At 37.6% G+C, this 21,837-nt stretch overlaps 1 protein-coding gene across 2 annotated transcripts in view; it reads right to left on the reverse strand.

Moving 5' to 3' along the window:
- Plcb1 (phospholipase C, beta 1 (phosphoinositide-specific)) overlaps positions 1–21,837 on the reverse strand; it is a 614,138-nt gene that overhangs the window by 154,122 nt on the left and 438,179 nt on the right. For both annotated transcript variants that reach the window (XM_013011003.1, XM_013011004.1), the window contains exon 10: positions 6,802–6,948. In XM_013011003.1, coding sequence (XP_012866457.1) covers positions 6,802–6,948 — 147 coding nt within the window. The remainder of the gene's footprint in view (positions 1–6,801; positions 6,949–21,837) is intronic.

Raw genomic sequence — 21,837 nt, forward strand, 5'->3', positions numbered from 1 at the left:
ACTCAGGGTAATCTGAATCTACAGGCCACAGTTACTCATATTTGGTTCATTCATAATGAAGGGTCTTCTTAGTTCCTTTCAAAACAAAGTTGTATTTTACATTTACAATACCTAACCAATATATGACCATTTAGTTGGAAAAGGCTCAAAAAGTTTCTAGAAACATTTCTTTGAATTTGCTTGGAAAAAATTTTTTCTTTTGTCATTTGAAAGACAGCTGAAAAGATTTTGGCATACATTTAAGTATTGACCAGTGTGTTCTGAAAGGAATGGAAAGGCTGTATGGTTGGGTTTGTGAGATGAAAAGACTCCTGGAAAAATCTAGAGACAGACAGACAGAGACAGAGACTCAGAAAGAATTAATAGTCAAAGATCTAATGTTATCCAAGCCCTTCTAAGGTAGGCTTGTTGCTCATTCTTAAAATGAATAATTTTTATGAATAATGAAATCTCCAAAAGAAACTGTATTTTGAGAACCAATATTTATCTGTAATGGTCTTTAATGCACAATGCCTTTAAATGAACATTAGCCTCCATGTATACCTCACTTCATTTATGGAGACTTGTTTTTTTTCCTTTTCAAACACATACATTGATAATCTCCATCACTCTTTTACTGCCTGGAGTCTCAAACTTGCTTTGCTTTTCTTCCTAAAATTCTAAGCATCTCTTTATTGCATCCCATCCATTATAGTTCCATTTGATTTGATCCAATAACTATAGCTTCTAGGACCAAGGATCTCCAGGGGTTGGTGTTGGTGATGTGTCATGAGTCATTCAGTCCTTGGCATTCTCTCTCTGGTCATGAACACTCTTTTTTTTTTTCCTTACAATGTTACCCATGTTTTATATATTATTATAGAGATAAAATGCACCATACAAAACATTAAATGGCCGTCTTTCATTGATAGTTTTACTGTTCAGTCATCTTTAAAATTGAATGTACCATTACATTCACATAAATGACTGTAGGCATTCAGAGAAGTAAAAAAAAATCAGAATCAGCACATTGAAGAGTAACTTTGTTTTTAGAGATGAAAATATATATCCTCTCACACATAATTTTGCTCAGATCTTTGAATGAACAATTTCACAATGAATGCAATGTTGAGAAACACAAAACAGATTAATATGGACTTGAGGAGATTCATTATAAAACATTTTGAATTCTTATTAGCTACTTTATACATATAGTTAATATTAGGACATTTTTCAGAGTAATGAAACTTTTTAAATATACTGTGTTTGCTTTCATAAATCTATTAAGATTTTTTCTAGACAAATTTAGGAAACTTCATTGGAGGTGTCAACATAAGTCCAAAATTTTTAATGAAATGGAAAGAAAGTAATTAAACCAATGTTTAAAGAGAAAAACAACTAACCAATTATAAAGACAAACACAAACTTTAGCACTCATACTAACTTATTTTGAATCATAAACATGTCAATGAATGTTAGCCAATACATCGTGCAGAAATATTCATATATAAATAAGTTCAACTGACTTTTGAAAATATAGAAGCAATTTATATCATATATGTGTCACTGATGCCATATATGTCATTTATACATCATTTATCTGTCATGTAGTATATGTGTGTCACTGCCATGCATGGTGTGTGCATGTCATATATGTTGTATAGGTCATGTATGTGTCAGATATGTCATATGTGTCATACACATCACACACATTGCATATGCCACACATGTCATTTATGCTATATATGTTTCCATATGTCATTTATGTCATGCATATCATTCACCTTCCACATACGTATCATACATGTTATGTATGTCATGTGTGCATCAAATATGCCATGCATGTCACATATGCCATACTGGAGTGTGTGTCGTGTGTTACATGTATCATACATGTCACATGTGCTATGGGTGCCATATGCACCATGCATGCCATCTGTATCATATATTTTTCATATGTCATGTATGTCATCATTATCTGTATTCTTTATAATTATGAGTTATTATATGAATTATTATATTTAATCAATAAAAATATTGGAGATATCAAATCTAATGTTTTCAACATTGAAATCTCAAATCTAATGCTTATTGTTCTGAGCTCTATAAGGGTGTTAGTTATTCAGAGTTATATCACGTTGCCTTGCCTTTGTATAAAATCCTTCTCTCTGACATGTTTTAGGAGCATGGCAAGGTTTATGCAATACTCCAAGGTATAGATTGAATGGATGTATTTTGTCTCTGAATCATCAAGGTGAATTTGTCAAGAAAAACAATAATTTCAAACATAATCACTACTGGGTATATTGTCAAAAACACCCAAAATCTCAAACTGACCATCATAATTAAAAAACCAACTCATTCTCTTTATATATTATTCTCAGATTGGATTTAGTTTTCCTATTGGATCGACCTTGGAATTCAACAAGGGGCAATAATGAGGAGGGAAAGAAACACAAAAATGCATTGGTAAATTAATTATTTTTTATACTGTGTATTTAATTAATGTAGTGCCATTGAAAGTTCAAAGGAAAGCATCTCACGTAATGAAATTCGTCTTATTTGAATTTAGACTAGAATTTTAAGATAAATGCTAGCTCTTTTTGTTGTTGTTGTTGTTGGTCATGGATCTTGAACTCTGGGCCTGGGTGCTGTCCCTCAGCAATTCAGCTCAAGGCAAGAGCTCTACCTCTTGAGCCACAGTGCCATTTTCAGTTTTCTAGTGGTTTATTGGAGATAAGAATCTCAAAGACTTTCCTGCTTGGGCTGGCTTTGAACTGTGATCCTCAGATCTCAGCCTCCTGAGTAGCTAGGATTACAGGTGTAAGCTACAGCTCCTAGCTAGAAATTCTGGTTCTTAAATGCCACCCCCGTCCCCAAATTAGAGAAGTGGCGAGGAAGATGAGAATTGGTGGTCACCTTACTTAACAACTCGTCTATGAGTCATTTTTTTCACCTATATTCTAATAATAGAAAAGTTAAGAGCTAACTTCCCGTAACAGGAAATCCCAGCATTTCTTAGATGCATTTGAATAGATTTTTTCTATAAAACAACTCTTTATTTTAAATAGTTTCTATAGATAAACTTCCAACTTATCTTCAAAACTGAAGTATAAAAATCTATCTTATTCTTTTAGGTATTGATTTTTAAATTTAATTAAATTCTATTGGATTTGGCTTTGGTTGCAAGTTTATTTTATAGCATTCTTAATTAGTTTTGGGGAGTTTGATATATATATATATATAGAGAGAGAGATAGATAGATAGATAGATAGATAGATAGATAGATAGATAGAGATAGATAGATATATAGATATAGTCAGTTGTGGGGCTCGAACTCTGGGCCTGGGTGCTGTCCCTGAGGTCTTCAGCTCAAGGCGAGTGCTCTACCACTTGAGCCACAGTGCCACTTTCGGTTTTCTGGTGGTTAATTGGAGATAAGAGTCTCATGGACTTTCCTGCCTGGTCTGACTTTGAACAGTGATCCTCAGATGTCAGCTTCCTAAGTAGGATTATAGGCATCAGCCACCAGCACTCCTAGGAGTTTAAAATTTGTAACACAGATGTTTCAAATTATCTAAAGGCCTTTGAGAACCACAAGTTCTATATCAGTTTCATTTACAATTAAAACAATGACATTATTACTGATATATGAACTGAAACTGACTCTTATTCAAAGAGGATTTCAGGCAAAACCTTGAAAAGCCTGTGCTAATTTTTGCACAGACATTTCTCTCTGTCTCTCTTTCTCTCTCTGAGTCTATCTCTGTTTGTCCATTTCACTGTCAGTCTCTCTGTTTCTGTTTCTGCCTCTGTCTCTCTCTCTCTCTTAATTATAGAGAATTCCTCTTAATTCCTCTGAATGAAAATAAAGGAGTTTAAATTAAACAAGATAAAATGAGGAAAGTTTATTTAATTTAACTCTAATGTGCATTTTAGTATAATACATAGTTTTGAAAGGGAGGGACAAGATAAACAACAAAATATCACTCATGAGCAGAATAGAATTTAAGACAATTCCCATTTTCAAATTTTGAGAATGTATGAAAACATGTATTCTAACACTGAAAGTTAAATAATTGCGCAGACAATTACCTATATGAGTCAAATACAGAAATCTGGAGCCAGCTCATTGAGCACTTTTTCCATCAATGAGTGCTGTGTGAAGGCTGAGGATGTAGCTTAGTGGCAGAGTGCTTTCCTAGCATGTGAGAAGTACTGGGTTTCATTCACAGTATCACAAGAGAAAAAAGCTGTGCGACTCCTAATTCCCATCAGCTCTACTTTTTAACAAATTTTAGCCACTAATATGCTAACCCTTCAAACTTAAATCAAATTGACGCCATGGAACCATATTTTCTACCATGACTGTATTCACAAAGTTATAAGGAGGAATGGCTTTACGAGTGACAGTCAGGAAATTAATTTGGTTGAAGCTCCCTACTGAAATGCAGTTTTAAGAATATAGAGGTTTGGGATGTAGCTCAATGGTAGAGTGCTTGCCTTAATAGGAACAAGAATCTGAGTTCAATCTCCCATCCCTGCAAAACAAAAATAAAACCAAAAGCCCAACAATAAAACCAACTATAATCTTATAGATATTCGATCTATATTTTGTAGTTTTCATCAGTAGAAACTATTTCCTCAGGATTATTATATTGTTATAGTAAAGCAAATTAGTAACTATGAATAATTTGTGAAGCATCAAAATGGGTAATAAAAGCAAAGGAAGGCTATAGAACCAAGAACTTAAGTTGGAAGATAGACGTGGAAATATCTTTGTGAATTATGTTCTAAAAAAGAAGGAATAAAAGTTGTTTCCCAAAGTCCCATGAACTTGGATGGGAGCTATGAAACTTTTGAAGTAGCCAGAGAAATGATTGAATCCAAGGAGGCTAAGTGGACTCTTGAACTGAATGAAACCTGCATGGTTTTACAATCAGGACCAAGCAATACTTGTCCCTCTCCTACTGGAAGCAGTGGTCCACGTCACCTCTCTGAATCTGGGTAGGCTTATGATTCTTTTGAAAAATAAAGAAATAATGTCGTGAAGCTGCCGTCATGAAGTGAAAAATGGCAAATCAAGCCTCTTATTTGCTTGCTCTTGCAACCCTGAGCGTCCATGTAAGAAGTCCACCTACCTTAGTGTTACCATGGTATGAGAGAGCCCAAGATGCCAAGCTGAGGCCTCTTATAAGCAACTAGGTTCATAGCTATGACTCATTCCAGCTTTGAGTCATTCTAGCTGAGGTGCCAGGCATGTTGGAGAAGACTCCAGCTGATTCTGGCACCCAAGCACCCCTCTTCCCCTTGTCCTTCCTCCTCCCTTTCTTCCCTCCCTCCCTCCCTCCCTTCCTTCCTTCCTCTTTCCTTCCTCCTTCCTTCCCTCCTTCTTTCTTTTCTTTCTCCCCTCTCTCTTCTTTCTTCCTTCATCTTTCTCTTTTGTTTTGTTGCAACTTAAGTTTGAACTCAGCGCTTCTTGCTTACTTGGCTGGTGCTCTAACACTTGAATCATGCCTTCAACCCAGCTTTAAGCATGTTATTTTTCTCCCAGTGCTAGCTTTGAACTTCCATCCTCCACATTTCAACCTCCTTCAGAGCTTTGATGATACATGAAACTCACTGGCACCAAGCTTTGGTCCCTTTATTCTGTCCCCAGATGTGACCTAATATGGTATGGGATAGGTAATACCATCCCTTCAATTCACTATCTGAGTAGGGTTGAAATAAAATGATGTCTATTTTGTGCCACTGCGCTGCTGTGAAGGAACAGGTGACTAGAACAGGGCTCAGGATACGCCAGACAAACAGAGTCATGGCACACATCTTTCTCAGTAGCTAAGGCCTTGTGCCTGAGTTCAAATCCTCTCCCAAATGAAAAATTGCCTTGAAGCATGAGGAACATTGACCAAATACGGACAGCAAGTGAGACCTCATACTTCTGTTGTCTGGGGTAGGTCTGGCTTTATCTTACATCTGTTAGGACCATATGAAACAGGAAAATGATGTTGTTTTTAAATAGCATTGTTGTTTTTGGTGGAAATGTATTTGAAATATAAAAAATATTCAGAGCTGATTAAAATATGTGTTGATTAAAACTTTGATTGTAATCTGAAGTGAGATTGTATATTTGTGAATATACAAACATGTTTTGATATTTTCCTTTTTAATGATTTGCCAGAAACCACAGGAATATAACATTTAGATCAAATTAGGAAGCTCACTGTGGCTTTTTTTCCTATTTAGTTATAATCTTTACTACAAAAAATAAATAGTCACAGAGTCTTTTGGCCTATAGATCTGTTTCACCTTGAACTAAAAGCAATTTACCTTCAGCAGAAGTTATTAAGGACCTCAGAGCCCTCTTACAGGTGAAACAGAGCCCAGAGATGTGAGTGGAACTGCAAATGGTTGTTTTTCTTTTTTATTTCTATTTTTTCCTCTTCCATTTTTGCAATGTAGGGAATGCATCATACATGCCAGGCAAGCCCTCTGTCCCTGAACTACTTCCCCAGCCCTGGAAACAGCTTTAAGTTCATTGAAGAATGAGTCCTGCTGCACAAAAATTCCATTGGACCAAGGATAGCAGACATGGATGCATTTCAGATGATTTAGAAGCTTAGGTAGGCTCTGAAGAGACACATTCTACTGCTTCACAAGCATTGACATGACTGCTTATGGGTGGAGAAAGACTTATGTGGTGGAACCCAGTGTTCTCTGAGGCCTTTTAGATAAAGGAACTGGAACAAACTTGATCTTCACTTTGGAACCACAGTGATGAGACTGGCCAAAGTGTTAAGTCAAAGGACTATAAATTCTTACCTGTGAGGTAGGTATTGTGTGAGGAATTAATGAAATAGTGAGAGAGGGGCTGAGACATGTCTTCATTCAAATCCAGTTTCTCAGGTGAAACAACTCCATTTTCTTCTCCACTCAGGTAGCGCATAAATCCATCCACTGATATCTGTCCTGGAGGAAATGAGAGTTAAGAAAAATATGAATGTATTCTGTATGTGTGTGTGTGTGTGTGTGTGTGTGTGTGTGTGTCTATCCTGTGGGGTGGTGGTGGTTGAAATTAGGGTCTCACATTGCTAGGTAAGTACTCTTACTATTGAGCTTCTAGCCTTGTTTACAGATGGTTATTTCTGACATGACATTAATTCTTGCCCAGGCACAAATCTAGCATGATCTGCCTGTGCTAGGCTTCTGATCTTATCCAGGGAAACAAGTGTGTGCTTCTGTATCCATCTCTCTGTTGAGGAGGGGTAACAGGAACCTTTTTGGTCTGGGCTGGCCTTGAACCAAGATCCTCCCTAGGATTACAAATGTTGATAGATTCTCCTTTAGTACTGCTGATATTAATATCAACCCTCTACCCTCTCACCTCCAAATCATCTTGATATGGATAAATAATAGTTTAGGCTTAGATAAAATAAAATGTACTTTCCTGGCCCCCAAATTTCAGAGGATTTAAATAATTAAACATCAACCCCTTTTTAGTTCTTTTTTTTCCTGCTTATGTGGTGCTGAGGAATCGAACCTAGGGCCTCATGCATGCAAGGCAAGCACTCTACCACTGAACCACCTTCCCGGACAACCCTTTCTTTTTTAAATATAAGAATCATGGATCAACTTTATGAATAGTGTCTAAAAATTACCAGTGTTAAATCTCTAGGTGATAGAAGTGATTTTTCCAGACTTTCTATTATGTATACCATATAAGATCATTTTATAATAAGAGAAACACAAACATGTTTTGTTAATTACCTTGAACTGGAAGTATTTTTAAGATAATCATATTTGTCTTGGAAACAGGAAATTAAAACGGACAAAAATGAATGTCAGAATAAGAAAACTGAATTACCAAAATAAGAGTGGTTTTGGAAACAATCCGAAGTCATTTTGGGACACAGCTTAAATATTTTGGAATTTTAAATATTTTGGAAGCGGGGCACTGGTGGCTCACGCCTGTAATCCTAGCTACTCAGGAGGCTGAGATCTGAGGGTCTTGTTTGAAGCAGCTCAGGCAGGAAAGTCCATGAAAACCTTTCATCTTCAATTAACCACCAAGAAACTGGAAGTAGAGCTGTTGTTCAAGAGGTAGAATGCTAGCCATGAGAATAAGTGCTCAGGGACAGTTGCCTAGGCCCTGAGTTCAAGCCCCTAGAATGTCACAAAAATATTTTGAAGTATAAAATTTATTGAGGTAAAATTCCTCAAGAAAAAGCCATTTTTTATTGTCTTCCTATCTTGTGCAATAACTCTAGCTTGGAAGCCAGTCAATCTAGAGTGTACATTCTTCTTTGTTCTTTTCTCACTTTCTTCCTCTTCACCTTTTATTCATTTAACACAATTTAGTTAATACCTGCATATGTGAAGTACACAGAAAACTAAAGCATAGAAAACCTAGCCTCTGTCTTCAAAGAGATCATCCTCTAATAGACAACAAGACCATTCATCCCCTGACCCAGGCATCAGCAGGTGGATGCCTAGGTATCTTTGTCATTCCTAGGATCTATTATGATGCTTTGTGCATGGTATTCAGCCTCTTCTTTTTCGTGATTCTACTTTTTGAAAACAGAAAAGAAGTCCTTTTGTAACTGGAAGACAGTATAATTTTGTTTGATTCTTATTATTTTTTGATTAGGTTAAATTGATCAATTTGATTTTTTTGTTGTTGCTGGTCATGGGGTTTGAACTCTGGGCCTGGGTGCTGTCCCTCAGCTCTTCAGCTCAAAGCGAGTGCTCTACCATTTGAACCACAGTGCCACTTCGTTTTCTCATGGTTTATAATAGATAAGAGTTTCATGGATTTTCCTGTCTGGACTAGCTTTGAACTGTGGTCTTCAGAACTCAGCCTCCTGAGTAACTAGGATTACATGAGCCACCAGTGCCTGGCTTGATTTGACAATTTTAACTTAGGTAAATGGCTATTTCATAAAACTCAATCTCTACTTGTAACTATTCCTTAGAGGGCAGGCAGTAAATCCAAGTGTCTACTAGGCCAGGAAAGAAATATAATAGGACTGCTGGGTGCATTTTCATACCAGGGAGCATGAGGTTTAGTTAACAGTCTAGTAGAAACCAAGTAAGGCTTTCCTTCTCAAGACATGTGAGCCACAGCAATAGAGGACTAGGTAAATTAACATCTGGTTATATGAGGCTATGTTTGACTCTGAGGCTGTCAATTTTTTTGTTGGACCAAATATCTTTTGATCTGTTCAGTGAATGTTAAAGGCAATTAAAATAAGACATATGCCAATAGGGCAGAGATGACCAATGAATTTTAACATTAACATCAATTTCTTCTTATTGCTAATGACTTCTGGGCATTTGTGTGGAGAAAGACCTTGAACTATGCTAGTGACTAATCTTGATATCTGCACTGGGTACAAGACAGAAAAAGGAGACATATAAGCTACAAAGGTTATTCTCCAATGAAGATACTTCAGTTCAGTTCAAGGTATAATTATTTTCCACATGCTGAAGAATGTATCAAAGTTTACTTAATCTATTAATGAGAAAACTAGGAAGATTACAAAACCAGTTCAAAGGTGCTATGAGACAACACATACACACACACATTCTTTTCTTGGTTTTTGTTATTGAGACATCTGATAAATATGTTCTTGCACATACTAAACAAGTATTCTATGATTGAGTTATGTTGTCTGCATCTATGTATGGACTTTTTCCCACAAATAAAACAAAAATTAGACAATATTGCGAAGTTATATACAAAGTTGGATAGTGTGCTATCTGCAAATAAACTACAAATGCTCAGGCTACCTTCTCTACTTTATTATTTCATAGAAATCGAAAATTTTTAACTCTGTGTGTGCATGTGCATGTGCATTAACACGTGTGTATATGTGTATGTCTGTGCTGGAGATTAAACCTAGGAACTTACGTATGTGAAGGAGGCATTCTACCCTTAGCTACACTTCTAGATCCTTCATATAATATTTATCATAGATAGAAATTAGTTAAAGAGCAAGAGTAATATGGGTTAGTGTTCTTGGTTATTATTACATTAAATATGTTTTGAAATGTAGTGAAGAAATTTATCTAACTTTGAATATGAACAATGAATAAACCTGAAGAGTAGCTCACAGAGCAGTTCAGACACCAAGCAGACACCAGACATCAACCTCTCAGCCCTAAAGCTTGCTCTGCTCTTGGTTCTGTGCTTACTGAGTAGGTATGCTAGAGTTTGAGACAATATACCAATCTCTCCTCCTTTTTTATTTCTCCCATTGGTTATTTTGAAGATAGTATTTTGCTTTTTGTCTAGGTTAGACTAGATTATTATCCTCTTTTGTTTCTGGAATGACAAATGTGTGGCACCTGCACCCAGCCATTGGTTGAGATAAAAGAATTTCACAAACTTATAATGCCTGGGTTGACCTTGAACTCTGATCCCTCAATCTCTACCTCCCAAGTAGCTAAAATTACAGGCTTGAGACACTATATTTGGCTTTCAAGACATCTGAGGAATCAAATGATAGGCAGAGATATGTCAAAATAAGAAAAAAAAGTAAAAATAAAGATATATAGTCAGTGTATAATTTAATAAGCATTAGCTAAGGGCCAGGAGTTCAATTTCATTAACACAAATCATTTGGAGAAACAAATTAGCTAAAAAAAACAGAGCAAAAGGGCTCAAAGCATGGCTTACATTGTAAAGCACCTGCCTAGCAAGTATGGGACTCTGAGTTCAAACTCTAGCATCAGTAAAAAAAAAGTTCATGTACTTCGTTACATTGTATGTGGGTAGCTATTGCTCCATCAATACTCATTTCTCCTCTTTGGTATAGCTTTGGAAGTATTTCCTATTATCAATCCTAAGTAAAACAATAGTACAGACTAGTACAGAATTGGATACTGATAATATCGTTCAGACTATTTTCCTTAGATTGCTGGGCATTGGCTCAAATGCATCAGTCTTTATTTTTAAAAATAAATCTCAAATCATTTGCAAGATTGCTCATGATATTTTTCAAGAGTTAGTTGATACTTTTAAAAGAGATAGCTGATGACACACTAGAGCAAAACTTCTTGACCACAAAGATAAGATGGGGCTGGGAATGAAGCTCAGTGGAAAAGGGTTTGTCTTGAATGTTCAAGGTCCTAGGTGAAATCCTTATAGTGCAAAAAAACAAAAAGTTGGAGAACGTATTTCATTTCTAAATAGCACAAGAAATCCAGGTTCCACTCTGTCAGCAGTAACTTGTCAGGGAAAAATTCCCTTATCATGATTAAACTCTATGATTAAATTTCCTTTCAATTTCTGATTATATGAATTAAAGTGAGCCAGTAGGTTAGTTGTTAGTTAAATAAAAACAGAATGTCCTGGGATAGAAATGTGGCTTAGTGGTAGGGTATTTGTCTGGCATGCATGAAACCCTGGGTTCGATTCCTCAGTACCACATAAACAGACAAAGCTGGAAATGGCGCTGTGACTCATGGTAGAGTGCTAGACTTGAACGTAGAGAGGCCCAGGGACAGTCCAGGCTCTGAGTTCAAGCTCCAGGACTGGTAAAAAACAAAAATAGAATGTTGCATATTAGAATGAACTCATGAAACACCAAATCACACTAGGAAATAACTTGATCCTATTCTAGAAAATCATAGTTATATTTTCTATTGTAAGTTCAGAGGGATAAGTTCAATTGGCAAGGTCTGAAAATACAATGGCTTACATGTTTTCTTCAGAAAGACTGGTATACTTTCAACTGGACCTGTCACTCGGATAATGACATCTAAAGATCTTAATAAACATGTATAATATTTAACTCACAATCAAGTAGGAAAATTTATATTCCTCAAAGAATGGAAAAAAATCCTTGTTGATCTATGAGACTATTTGAAAGAAATTCTGGTGTTCAATGAAGAAGGTGGTAGGTGCTGTGAAATGGGAACAGAGCTGATTTAATTACAGAGCAATCTTGAAAGAGCATAAGACTAGAAATGCCTTGACTAGAATAATGGTCCTGACAGGCCATTTAGGTATCTTGTCACTTATTTTTTCTTTTTTTGCTATACTTTTGTTGCAGAGAAACTCTCAAATGTCATATAACTTTTGCACAAATGTTCTGGCCATCCACCAAACCTTCCTTCCATCTGACCCTGTCCAGAATTCTTTGGGCTGATGAGTGGGACTCAGCTGATACTCTTCTAAAAATAACAGGAAAATAGAAATTCAAAGCTCTGTTTGACAGAACAATACCTTCCAGAGAGGTTAATTGATTGATTGAGTGATTGATTAATAATGTTAAGGGTCAAATCCAGGACCTTGAGCAAGCTAGGCAAGTTCTTTGCTACTGAGCTACTTTCACAGAACACAAAGATGCTTTAAAAGTTCAGTGACATGTAGCTTCAGAGATTCATGTTTACAAGTGCATGCAAAGGGTCTTGAATATTTGCTGGGGTAAGGGCTACTCTGAAGTATCTTCTAAACCCAGGGCCATCCCATGGGCCTTAAAGGGAAATTAGAAATGAAGAGAAAGTCTGGAGAAGAGAACAAAGAATGGTATAGAACTTTTCTGGACTGGTTAACCAATCTTGGAAACATTTTCATCAATCATTTCTATAATGATTTCCTCTGTTCCGTTTTGCTTGAGTTATTTAGGGTTTTGTTTTTACTGTTTTTTTAAAATTCTTAAGGCCCAATTTATTTTTTCTAATATTCCTTTTTAAAAATATAGTATTCTATTCTTTTCTCACTGATGCAACTAATGTTTTCCCTTAATGATATTAATAGTGTATGTAAAGAATTGTCAGTACAGTCATTTTTTTCTGCAAAGTGATTTTTTTCTTGCTTATTTCCACTTTTTAAGCAAGTTTTCCTCATCTGTCTAGTAATTTAATTATCTGTTGTAAATTGACTGAGTGAAAGCTGATTGGATTTTTTAAAAAACGCATTTGGTGGCTTTAAAAAGCATCAGACTAGTTAAGTAGGAACTATCTTTAACTCTTTTGGAGTAACCCTTAATGCCGATATTTTTAGATACCTCTTCTTGGACTAATCAGAATCCCTAGAGAAATTCTATCTACTGTTTTGCCAGGAGAGTAAAACTCTGTCTGCTACCATCCATTCTAGTGCCAAATGTTGGAAAAGACTAGGACTATCCTCATGTCATATGCCATGATCTCCTTACTTTCAAAATAGCAGCCCTGCCTTTATTACTTTGGTTTCTCTGTCTGCAGAGAATTAAACACTTGTGCCCTCAGGTAGAGCTCTGACAATTCCCTCGACAGCTGCCAAGCCTCTTTCGTATTCCTTAAACTCTAAACCCATTTCCAGAGAAATAGAGCCATCCGTTGTTGAGATTTCCAAAGGTTTTCTGGTGTAACTCATGGTGAATCTCAGTTCTTCAGATCTGTTATCAGTAGAAACATATATCTGGTTGTTTGAATTAAAGTTCTTTATCCCCCTTGTCCTAGATCATCCCTCTAAGATACCTTTTAATGCACTTTTGCTGAAGACTCAAGAATTTAGCTTCATGAAATACATTCAACCCATGGACTATAGCCTGAAGTTCCATGCTTTTTCTTCTAAGATATACCATTGTTGTTTCTGCTGATTAATCTTAAGAAGTAAGATTTTGTGAAGAGCATGCAATACTACTATCTCACTACAGATGGCACTATGTGGACAATGAATTTGTTAGTCAGCTTGTCTCAGGTAGAATGCAACCAGAGTCACAAAGGCAGCTTGAACTCTCAAGTATTTAGCAGGTGGGACATTGCTTGAAGTCCTCAGTGGAACAGAAGCATATGGTAAAGTATGAAAAGAATGCCAACTACCTGAGTTTCTATAGGAGTGATAATGGAATTGATTTGGCCTTCAGTGACTTGAGTGTTGGTGACTTAGGTACTTCCCTTCAGAGTGGCCCTGAGATGGATCTATTGTGACTTCAAGCAATAGAAAATCCTTGTTGCAATTATAATCTATTTCCTCAGTGTCTTGTGAAACTTTAGTTTCAATCTGAGTTCAAAATGCTGCTGGAGATATTATCCAATGAATCTAATAAAAGAAAAGAACAAAAACAAAACAAAACAAAAAACGCCGGGCGCCGGTGGCTCATGCCTGTAATCTTAGCTACTTAGCAGGCTGAGATCTGGGGATCACGGTTCAAAGCCAGCCTGGGCTCGAAAGTCCATGAGACTCTTATCTCCACTCAGAAAACAGGAAGTGGTGCTGTGGCTCAAGTGGTAGAGCACTAGCCTTGAGCTGAAGAGCTGAGGTTCAGCACCCAGGCCCAGAGTTCAAGCCCCTGACCAACAAAAAACAAAAACAAAACCAAAAAAAATCTAAAGAGACTTCTAAAACTAAGCTATAAGGCACTGAAATAAAATGTATGCACAATCCTGTAATAGTTATATCTTTTTAAAAAGTTAACATTTCTCTCTTATCTTCCTAAAGCTGTCTCTCTGATTTTTTTCTCTCTGAAACAGGCAGAAATGAAGTCTTGTACTCTTGACTCAGGGAAGGGAGTGATAGAGGAAAGAGGTTTCAATGGGAGATCCAAAAAGTCCTTTTTCTGGTTGCTTCTGAGGGCACTCTTAGAACAGACCTTTCTTGTTTTTGGAGTCTAGGTAGAGGGAAAGCCCAGAAAAGTTTTATATATAAAACCACTGATGTAATATTCCCCATCTCAACAGGGAAATCTGGGCATGATGGGTTCATACTTATTATCCTAGCTAAGACAGGAAGAGCAGATAAGAGGATCACTATCTAGGCCCACCTAAGCAAAACAGAAGATTCTGCCTCAGGAAGAAAAACAGCAAAAGGGCTTGAAGCATGATTTAAGGAGTAAAGCACCTACCTATGGGACTCTGAGTACTAATAAAAATAAAATGTGCATGTTCTTCATTTCATTGTATGTAGGAAGTTGTTATTCATCAATATTTATTCCTCCTCTTTGGGTTAGGTCTGGAAGAATTTTCTATTATAATTTCTAAGTAAAAATACATTCGAAATGAAGCCACAGCGCATCGTTTTTCTACCTAACAACCCATATACAAAGGCCATGTTCACAGGGTTTCATGATGCATTCCTAGAATCTCAGTTACTTGATACTGGCCTTTGAGGCCAGTCTAGGCAAAGGTGTGAGAAAAGCAAACCAAAACCAAAGAAAACTGGGGTGTGGCTCAACTATCAGAGTGCTTGCCTAGCAAATGCAAGTCCCCAGCCCTGTAAACAACTAAACAAATGAAAACTCCAAAGGCCAGGAAATACAAGTGGTGCTTCACATTAATGCTTAAATTTCTGAACCCACTGTTGAGTCCCAAACTCCATTCTCTCATTATATTTTATATCAGCTCCCAAATTCAAGGAAAAGAAAACCAAAAATCAAATCCCTAAGCAGATTTCATATGCAGTCCCCAGTCAGATTCTCTTCTGTTCAGTATGCTCTTTTCTTTACTGGGATGGTTACCTAGGAGATGCCCCTAACATGGCATCATGAAGCTGCTCCTAAGCTAGTCCTAAAATCAGATGTGAGGCAGCAGCAGTGGAGTTCCACTAAAAAAGTATATGGTTTTAAAGAAAGAAAATGTGGTTGGCTGTGTTTACACACAAGACTTTTTCAGTAATGGATTTGGACTTAAAGGAAACAATATATGCTTGTTTCAGGAGCACAGATACTAAAATTGGGAGGATTAGCATAACCTCTGTACAAAGATGGCGGGCAAAATCACAAAGTGTTCTGTATTTTAAAAAGCAGAAAAACAACATGTAAGTGCATGCAAGATTGGAAAGGAAGAAAAAGGGGGAGACAGAGAGAGAGAGAAAGAGAGAGAGAGTATGTTTGAGTAGGCTCATCAATTATATCAATTTCCAGTACATTGCTTACTAAATACAAAATCCACTCATTTCAGTCTCCGCATAACTCTGGGACTGGGAACTACTTTGATACTGATTCCATACATAAGAAACCTGTAGGAACTACCTTGCTCGGGTCACATAAATCAAAACAGGTATTAGGTTTTGAGCTCATGAGGTGGGACTTTTATGTTCCCTAGGGTTAATCACCATGGTGTAAGTGATGCTGTACAAGGCAGCATACATCATCTGGTCCGAAGATAAGGTTAAAAAAAAGTAATAGTCATAATTGAAGCTACCTTGGCTGATGGGATAAGCATAGAGAGTCTAGGAGAAAGAGAGAGAAGAAAATGTTAGCTTTCTCTCTCTTTCTGTCATACTAGTATTTAAACTTAGGACCTTGTACTTGCTAGTCTGGCACTTGAGCCATGTCTCCAGTCCTACCTTTTTGCTGATTATTGTTGGAAATGGAGTCTCATAGGCTTTTTTGCCCAGGCTGTCTTCAAATTGTGATCTTCCAGACTCCTGAGTAGCTAGGAAGGTAGGCATGAGCCACCAGTGTCCACTTCAATTGCCCTTTTCAATTGAGTAAATTGTGATGGGCACAAGCGGACCTAGTATGGAAGCTGGACCAGGAGAGCATGTGGGGACAATGGAAAGACAGATGGTGCTGAGTGCAACGGATCCTGTTTCTCTACATAACTCTCAGCACTGGCCTGGATAAAGGCTGCTGGTGATGGAGAGGGAAGGGTTCTGCTTCATTGACAGTTGGTTTCAATCTGGCCACTGTGCATTAGTCCTAAAAATAGCCCTGAATGTGACCAAGGGAGAGATTTTTTTTCCCCATGAGTTACTTATCTCCCGAAAATGTGCTACTTTAATCTTTGTGAAAAGAAGCTGAGCTCTGGCAGACAAATGACCCATCTGGCAGAGGCGTGAGGATTAGCTCTTTGATTTGAATTTGTCTATCAAGGTCCAAAATTCTTTTCCAGACTTAATTTGCATTCTAATCTCTGTATGTAATTTAAAGATATCCACCAGCATTTTTCTTCCACAACCCATGGGTTTCATATTATAGAAGGAACAAAATGAAATACAATTGAGAACTTGTTACACCAATCTAAGGACAAGGAAATGTTAAACAGAAGAAGTGACATAGATTTACAACAACAACAACAACAAATCCAAAACCTAGCAGGTTAGCTTGAAAAAATTAGACAAACAAATGCAAATATCTCCAGAGCCTGATACAAAGAGAACTCTTCCTTTGGAAAACAGATGGGCCATAAATCCACACAGAATCATCACACAGTTGAAATGGGCAAACGGGACAATGTCTGCCAGCTAGCATGGCACCAGTTTCGTTTTATTGTGCCAGGTGCCAATTAGGCAAGATCTGGTATTCTTAAGCGGGGATGTCACTGCGATTAGGTGGTTGAGAATCCATTCATCATCCTTCAGTTCTCACTCTTCTGGTAATAATACGAGAAAACACTAGAACACTACTGGCTCAGTGGCTTTGGACCTCCTTCAATTACTGACAAGCATGACAATGAGAAGCTCTTTCTTGGCTTGTGTTTATTCCTGGGGACTCTGATGAGTTGTGTGGGTTCTTGTTAACAGCTGAGTAACTGCAGATGGCACCAATATCTCATGGCTCACCAGTATCCGTTGCCTGCTTTCAGCAATCATCTACTAAGTATTCCCCTTTCAATTATGGTTGTGTGGGTACTACATTTCCCATTGCATATGCCAAGGGACTGCGTTTGGTCTAGTAGGAACCAGTTTTGCTGGTTAATTTCTTTTTTTTTATTTTCTGATCAGTATTTTTTAATACTGGAGTCAGGGTGTCCCATACAAATTTTCATACATCATTTCATCTTAAATTGAAAAGGATGCTTACTTTATGTAGACTGCAAAAAATTCTGCTATGATCGTAACTGGATAGACACAGGATTTGAGTATGATGTGGTTATGTTCATTCTTGGCTCTGGGTTCTTCTCCAAAGGCTATGCAGACTAGCCCCTTGCCCTCATCACAGCTTTCCTTGTACAGTATAAATTGTACTTGTTGATGTGGTTTGTGTGAAAGTGCTTAATAAAAACACGTAACTTCACAATAAAAAAAACACGTAAGTTTGGTCTAACACTTTGCTTTTTGAAAAATATTCTCACATCTGTGAATTTATTTACTCTTCTTTGTTCTGTTTGGTAGGCCAAAGAATGCTTTGTTGTTAGACCTGACAGAGAAATAAACTTTGACTCAAACAAAGTTCAATTTAAACTGACATGGAGAGGTAAAGGCAGAATCTGCATTAGAACTTCTTTCTTCAATAAAGCTTTAGTGCTGTATTTGGACACTAGAACTGCATAAGTACTGATTCATCCTTTAAAGTCAGCGATTCTCAGAGGGTAGGAAACAGTTCCACAGCATTTTGTTTTGGCACTGCTATATTGTTTTAGGAGAACAGACTCTCTGCCATAGTTCCTAACCATAATGCAAAGAAGACAAAAATGATAGATTCTTAATCAGAATGTCATTGTCTTTGGTGAAAATGGGCATTGACTTTCTAAGGGTAAGGACCAGGACATCACCCCCCCCCCCCATACACACCCATTTAAATTACATTTCTTCAAGTATCTAGCACAAAAGCTAAAAAAGTGTTCATTCATGCTTAGTGTAAGCTCCTTAGAAAGTGTTATTTTTTGGTTCCTTAAATGCCACCTGACTCTATTCTGTATGCCATCAGAATTTCTGCTGTGCTCCATTCATGAAGCACAGTATAAAATACTACTTTTCTGTTCAGAAAAGCCTTTGGTTCCTTCTTATCCCTGAACAGACTGCACAGGCAGTTTTTAATACATTGAACCTAGGAGATGAAGGATGGCATCTTCCATTGTTTAGCTTAAGGATTGATGCAGACAAGAAGGCTCTAAAAAATGTCTATTGAGTGCAAGGAGGGTGGTTCACTCCTATAATTCCAGTTATTTGGGAGGCTGAAGTAGGAGAATTGTGACTTTCTGCAGATAAGAGTCTCATGGATTTTTCCGCTCTGGCTGGCTTTGAACTTCAAACCTCAGACTTCAGCCTCCTGAGTAGCTAGGAATACAGGCATGAGCCACCAGCTCCTGGCTAATCATGGGTGATTGCCTTTCTGTATTTAACATTTTCCCCCTCTTATTATTACCAAGACTCTAGGTACTACAGGGTTGGGGAATCAAATGCCTGTGGCCTCAAGTAGGTTGGCTTTCTCAGCATAGGGCCTCATGCTTAGCTGTTCCTCTTGATAGAGCCAGCATCCAACCGGACCCCCTACTGTGAAGTCTAAGTATGCTATAGTCACCCATTGTGAAAGCCATGTTCTGCTAGGAGGTCCATGGAAGGGGTTAGAGCCATGCTCTGCTTTGTGCCAATTGCTCACATCAGAAATGGCAAGATGCTCCGGGAAGGTCTCATTTGATGGATGGAAGAGGCTTGAACGATGTCTAGCAGACTATGAGGTGGCTAAACCTACCAACGCCCTTCCTTATCCCTTGGGCAATGGCATTTGACTTGGCTTTTAACTATTTATATTTTTCCTCTCTAGCTATTTTTCTGAACAAAGGCATTTCAACTATGATTTTGTGGGTAGAGGGAAGTGGCTTTGCAGACATTGAGATCACTCAAAGAAAAGGAAAAGATTCTTGGGTCAGAACTTTGCTTCCTCTCAAGGCCCAGTCCCTGACTCTTGAGAATGAAGAAAATCAATAAGAGGAGAGAAAGTAGTGGAGGTTATCAGGCCAACCAAGGAATAATGGATCCATAATGGCTACTCTCAGACTTTAGAGAAATCCAGGAACACAAGAAACATGGAGTTAAGAGGAGCTTGTAGACACTGAGGGATGATAATGCCATTCTTCTGTGACCTTCCTTATAAGCTACAAAATCAATAAATGGAATTTAAATGGGATCTTAATCAATAGAATACTACCGTGGCTTTCAGCTGTTTTCGGCACAGTAAATCAAAGCATGCAGAGAATCGGTGATGACACCTAGTTTCCATCTGTCTTTGGGGAAGAAGATCTATCTCATTCGAGTTGACTGTTCATTCACTTCAGTTCTTTCATTTCTCGATTGCTAAGCAAGTGATCTATACAAACATGTTTAAATGGCTGCCACTTTAATTGTGAGACTAATCTTTCAGCCGGTCAATATTTCCTCTAGATGAGTGTATTTTTTTTTCCTTCAACTGTGCATCCTGCATCTCCTGGGATTGAGGGTAAAATGCCAACCCAGTGTGGCATGGTACTGGAGAAGGGCTGCTTTCCAGGCTCCTGATTACTTAACCAGAAGAGTGTTGTGGAAGGTTTTCCTTGACATCCTAATCTGTCTCACAAGACTTTCTTAGAAGAAGCAAATGTAAAACAAGGAAACACATTTGAGAAATGTAGCTACAGACCTCAATTTCTAACTTCCAAGTCAGGACTGCATTTCTTTTCTAAACCAGTGCTGGTGGAGAACCTTGTGTGGGAATCAAGAGTGGATGTTATTTCCCTCTTTAGCTGCCTCTTCTGGGATGTGAAAGATCGGTTTAATGGCTATGTCCTTGGCAGAGAGGAAATACCATGATTTGAAGCCACTAATCAGGACTTTATGAATATTAATAACTAAGACAATTTTTGTGTAATGTATTGGAAGGAATGAGCTATGAGTCCCAGTTCCACTCCATTTTTTTCTATGCTCAGCTCCTCTCCTCCATCTTTTCCTATTTATTTTGAATTATGACATATTATAATTATAATTCCTGGCAATTTATCAGCAAAGCTTAATCCTCCCAGCAAACTGAAATTATGTACCCTTTCAGCAGAATCTTTCTCATCTCTTCTGCCTCCTCCTACCTCTGGTAAGCTCTATGAGTTTATTTTTAGATTTCATATATATAGGAACTCATGCATGTTTGTCTTGACGATGTCCTTCAAGTCCTGGATATGGTCACGACTATGGCTAATCACATTTCAGATTTTGCTGGTGGTACTTTTCTGTACTTCAGGTTATGTTACGTTTCTATCTTTTTCAAATAAAGGAGTCCTGTCTAACACTACAGATTGCAAAGTTTCCAAAATTCAAAGCTTTATCTTCCTCCTCCTACTTCTTAATGCTACAATACTTGGCGCAGGAGGGGGCTGTGGAGAAGACTGAGAGAATGGGGGAGGGGGTGACACTGTTCAAAAGGAAATGTACTGCCAGGCCCCAGTTGCTCACACCTCTAATCCTAGTTACTCAGGTGGATCTGAGGATCACAGTTCAAAGTCAGACCAGGCAGGAAAGGCCATGAGACTCTTATCTCCAATTAACCACCAGAAAACCAGAAGTGGCACTATGGCTCAAGTGGTAGAGTGCTCCCCTTGATCTGAAGAGCTCAGGCCCAGAGTTCAAGCCCATGACCAACTCATTGTATTTGGTGTTGGTATAATTTGTGGAGTGGAAGGGAAAAAACAAATCATTTAAATTGGGATACAGGTGGACCCATTGCAACAATGAGATGTGCAAGTCGTTATGTTGAAATACGAACTTTACAACTTTGGCGGGAGGCGGGGGTTGGAGGGGGTTGGAAGGGATACAAAAGGGAAACAAAGGAGGAGGTAACAATGCTTGCTAAGAAATGTACTCATTACCTTGCCCATGTAATTGTAACCTCTCTGTACAGTATTTTCACAGTAAAAAAAGAAAAAGGAAATGTACTTATTACCTGACTTATGTAACTGTAACCCCTTTGTACATCACCACAATAAAGTTATTTTTAGTGATAGAATTATTGTTAGCATAGGTCTGTTTGGAAGGAAAAATGTTTGTTAAAGCTGAACTTCTACTATTTTGCTTAAAGCCCAATTTTGTCTCATTTGAATTACTAACCAAAGACTTTATAAAAGGGATAATATAGCTTCCCTTTTCTTTTTTTTTTCTAAGGAGCATTTCAACACAATACACCTTATAAAAATGTAAGAGGAAGGACCACAATAACAAAGAAATGGAGCATGAAACACCTGCTA

This window comes from Dipodomys ordii, unplaced genomic scaffold (assembly GCF_000151885.1).
Source record: "Dipodomys ordii isolate 6190 unplaced genomic scaffold, Dord_2.0 Scaffold13, whole genome shotgun sequence".
NCBI classification, from domain to species: Eukaryota; Metazoa; Chordata; class Mammalia; order Rodentia; family Heteromyidae; genus Dipodomys; species Dipodomys ordii.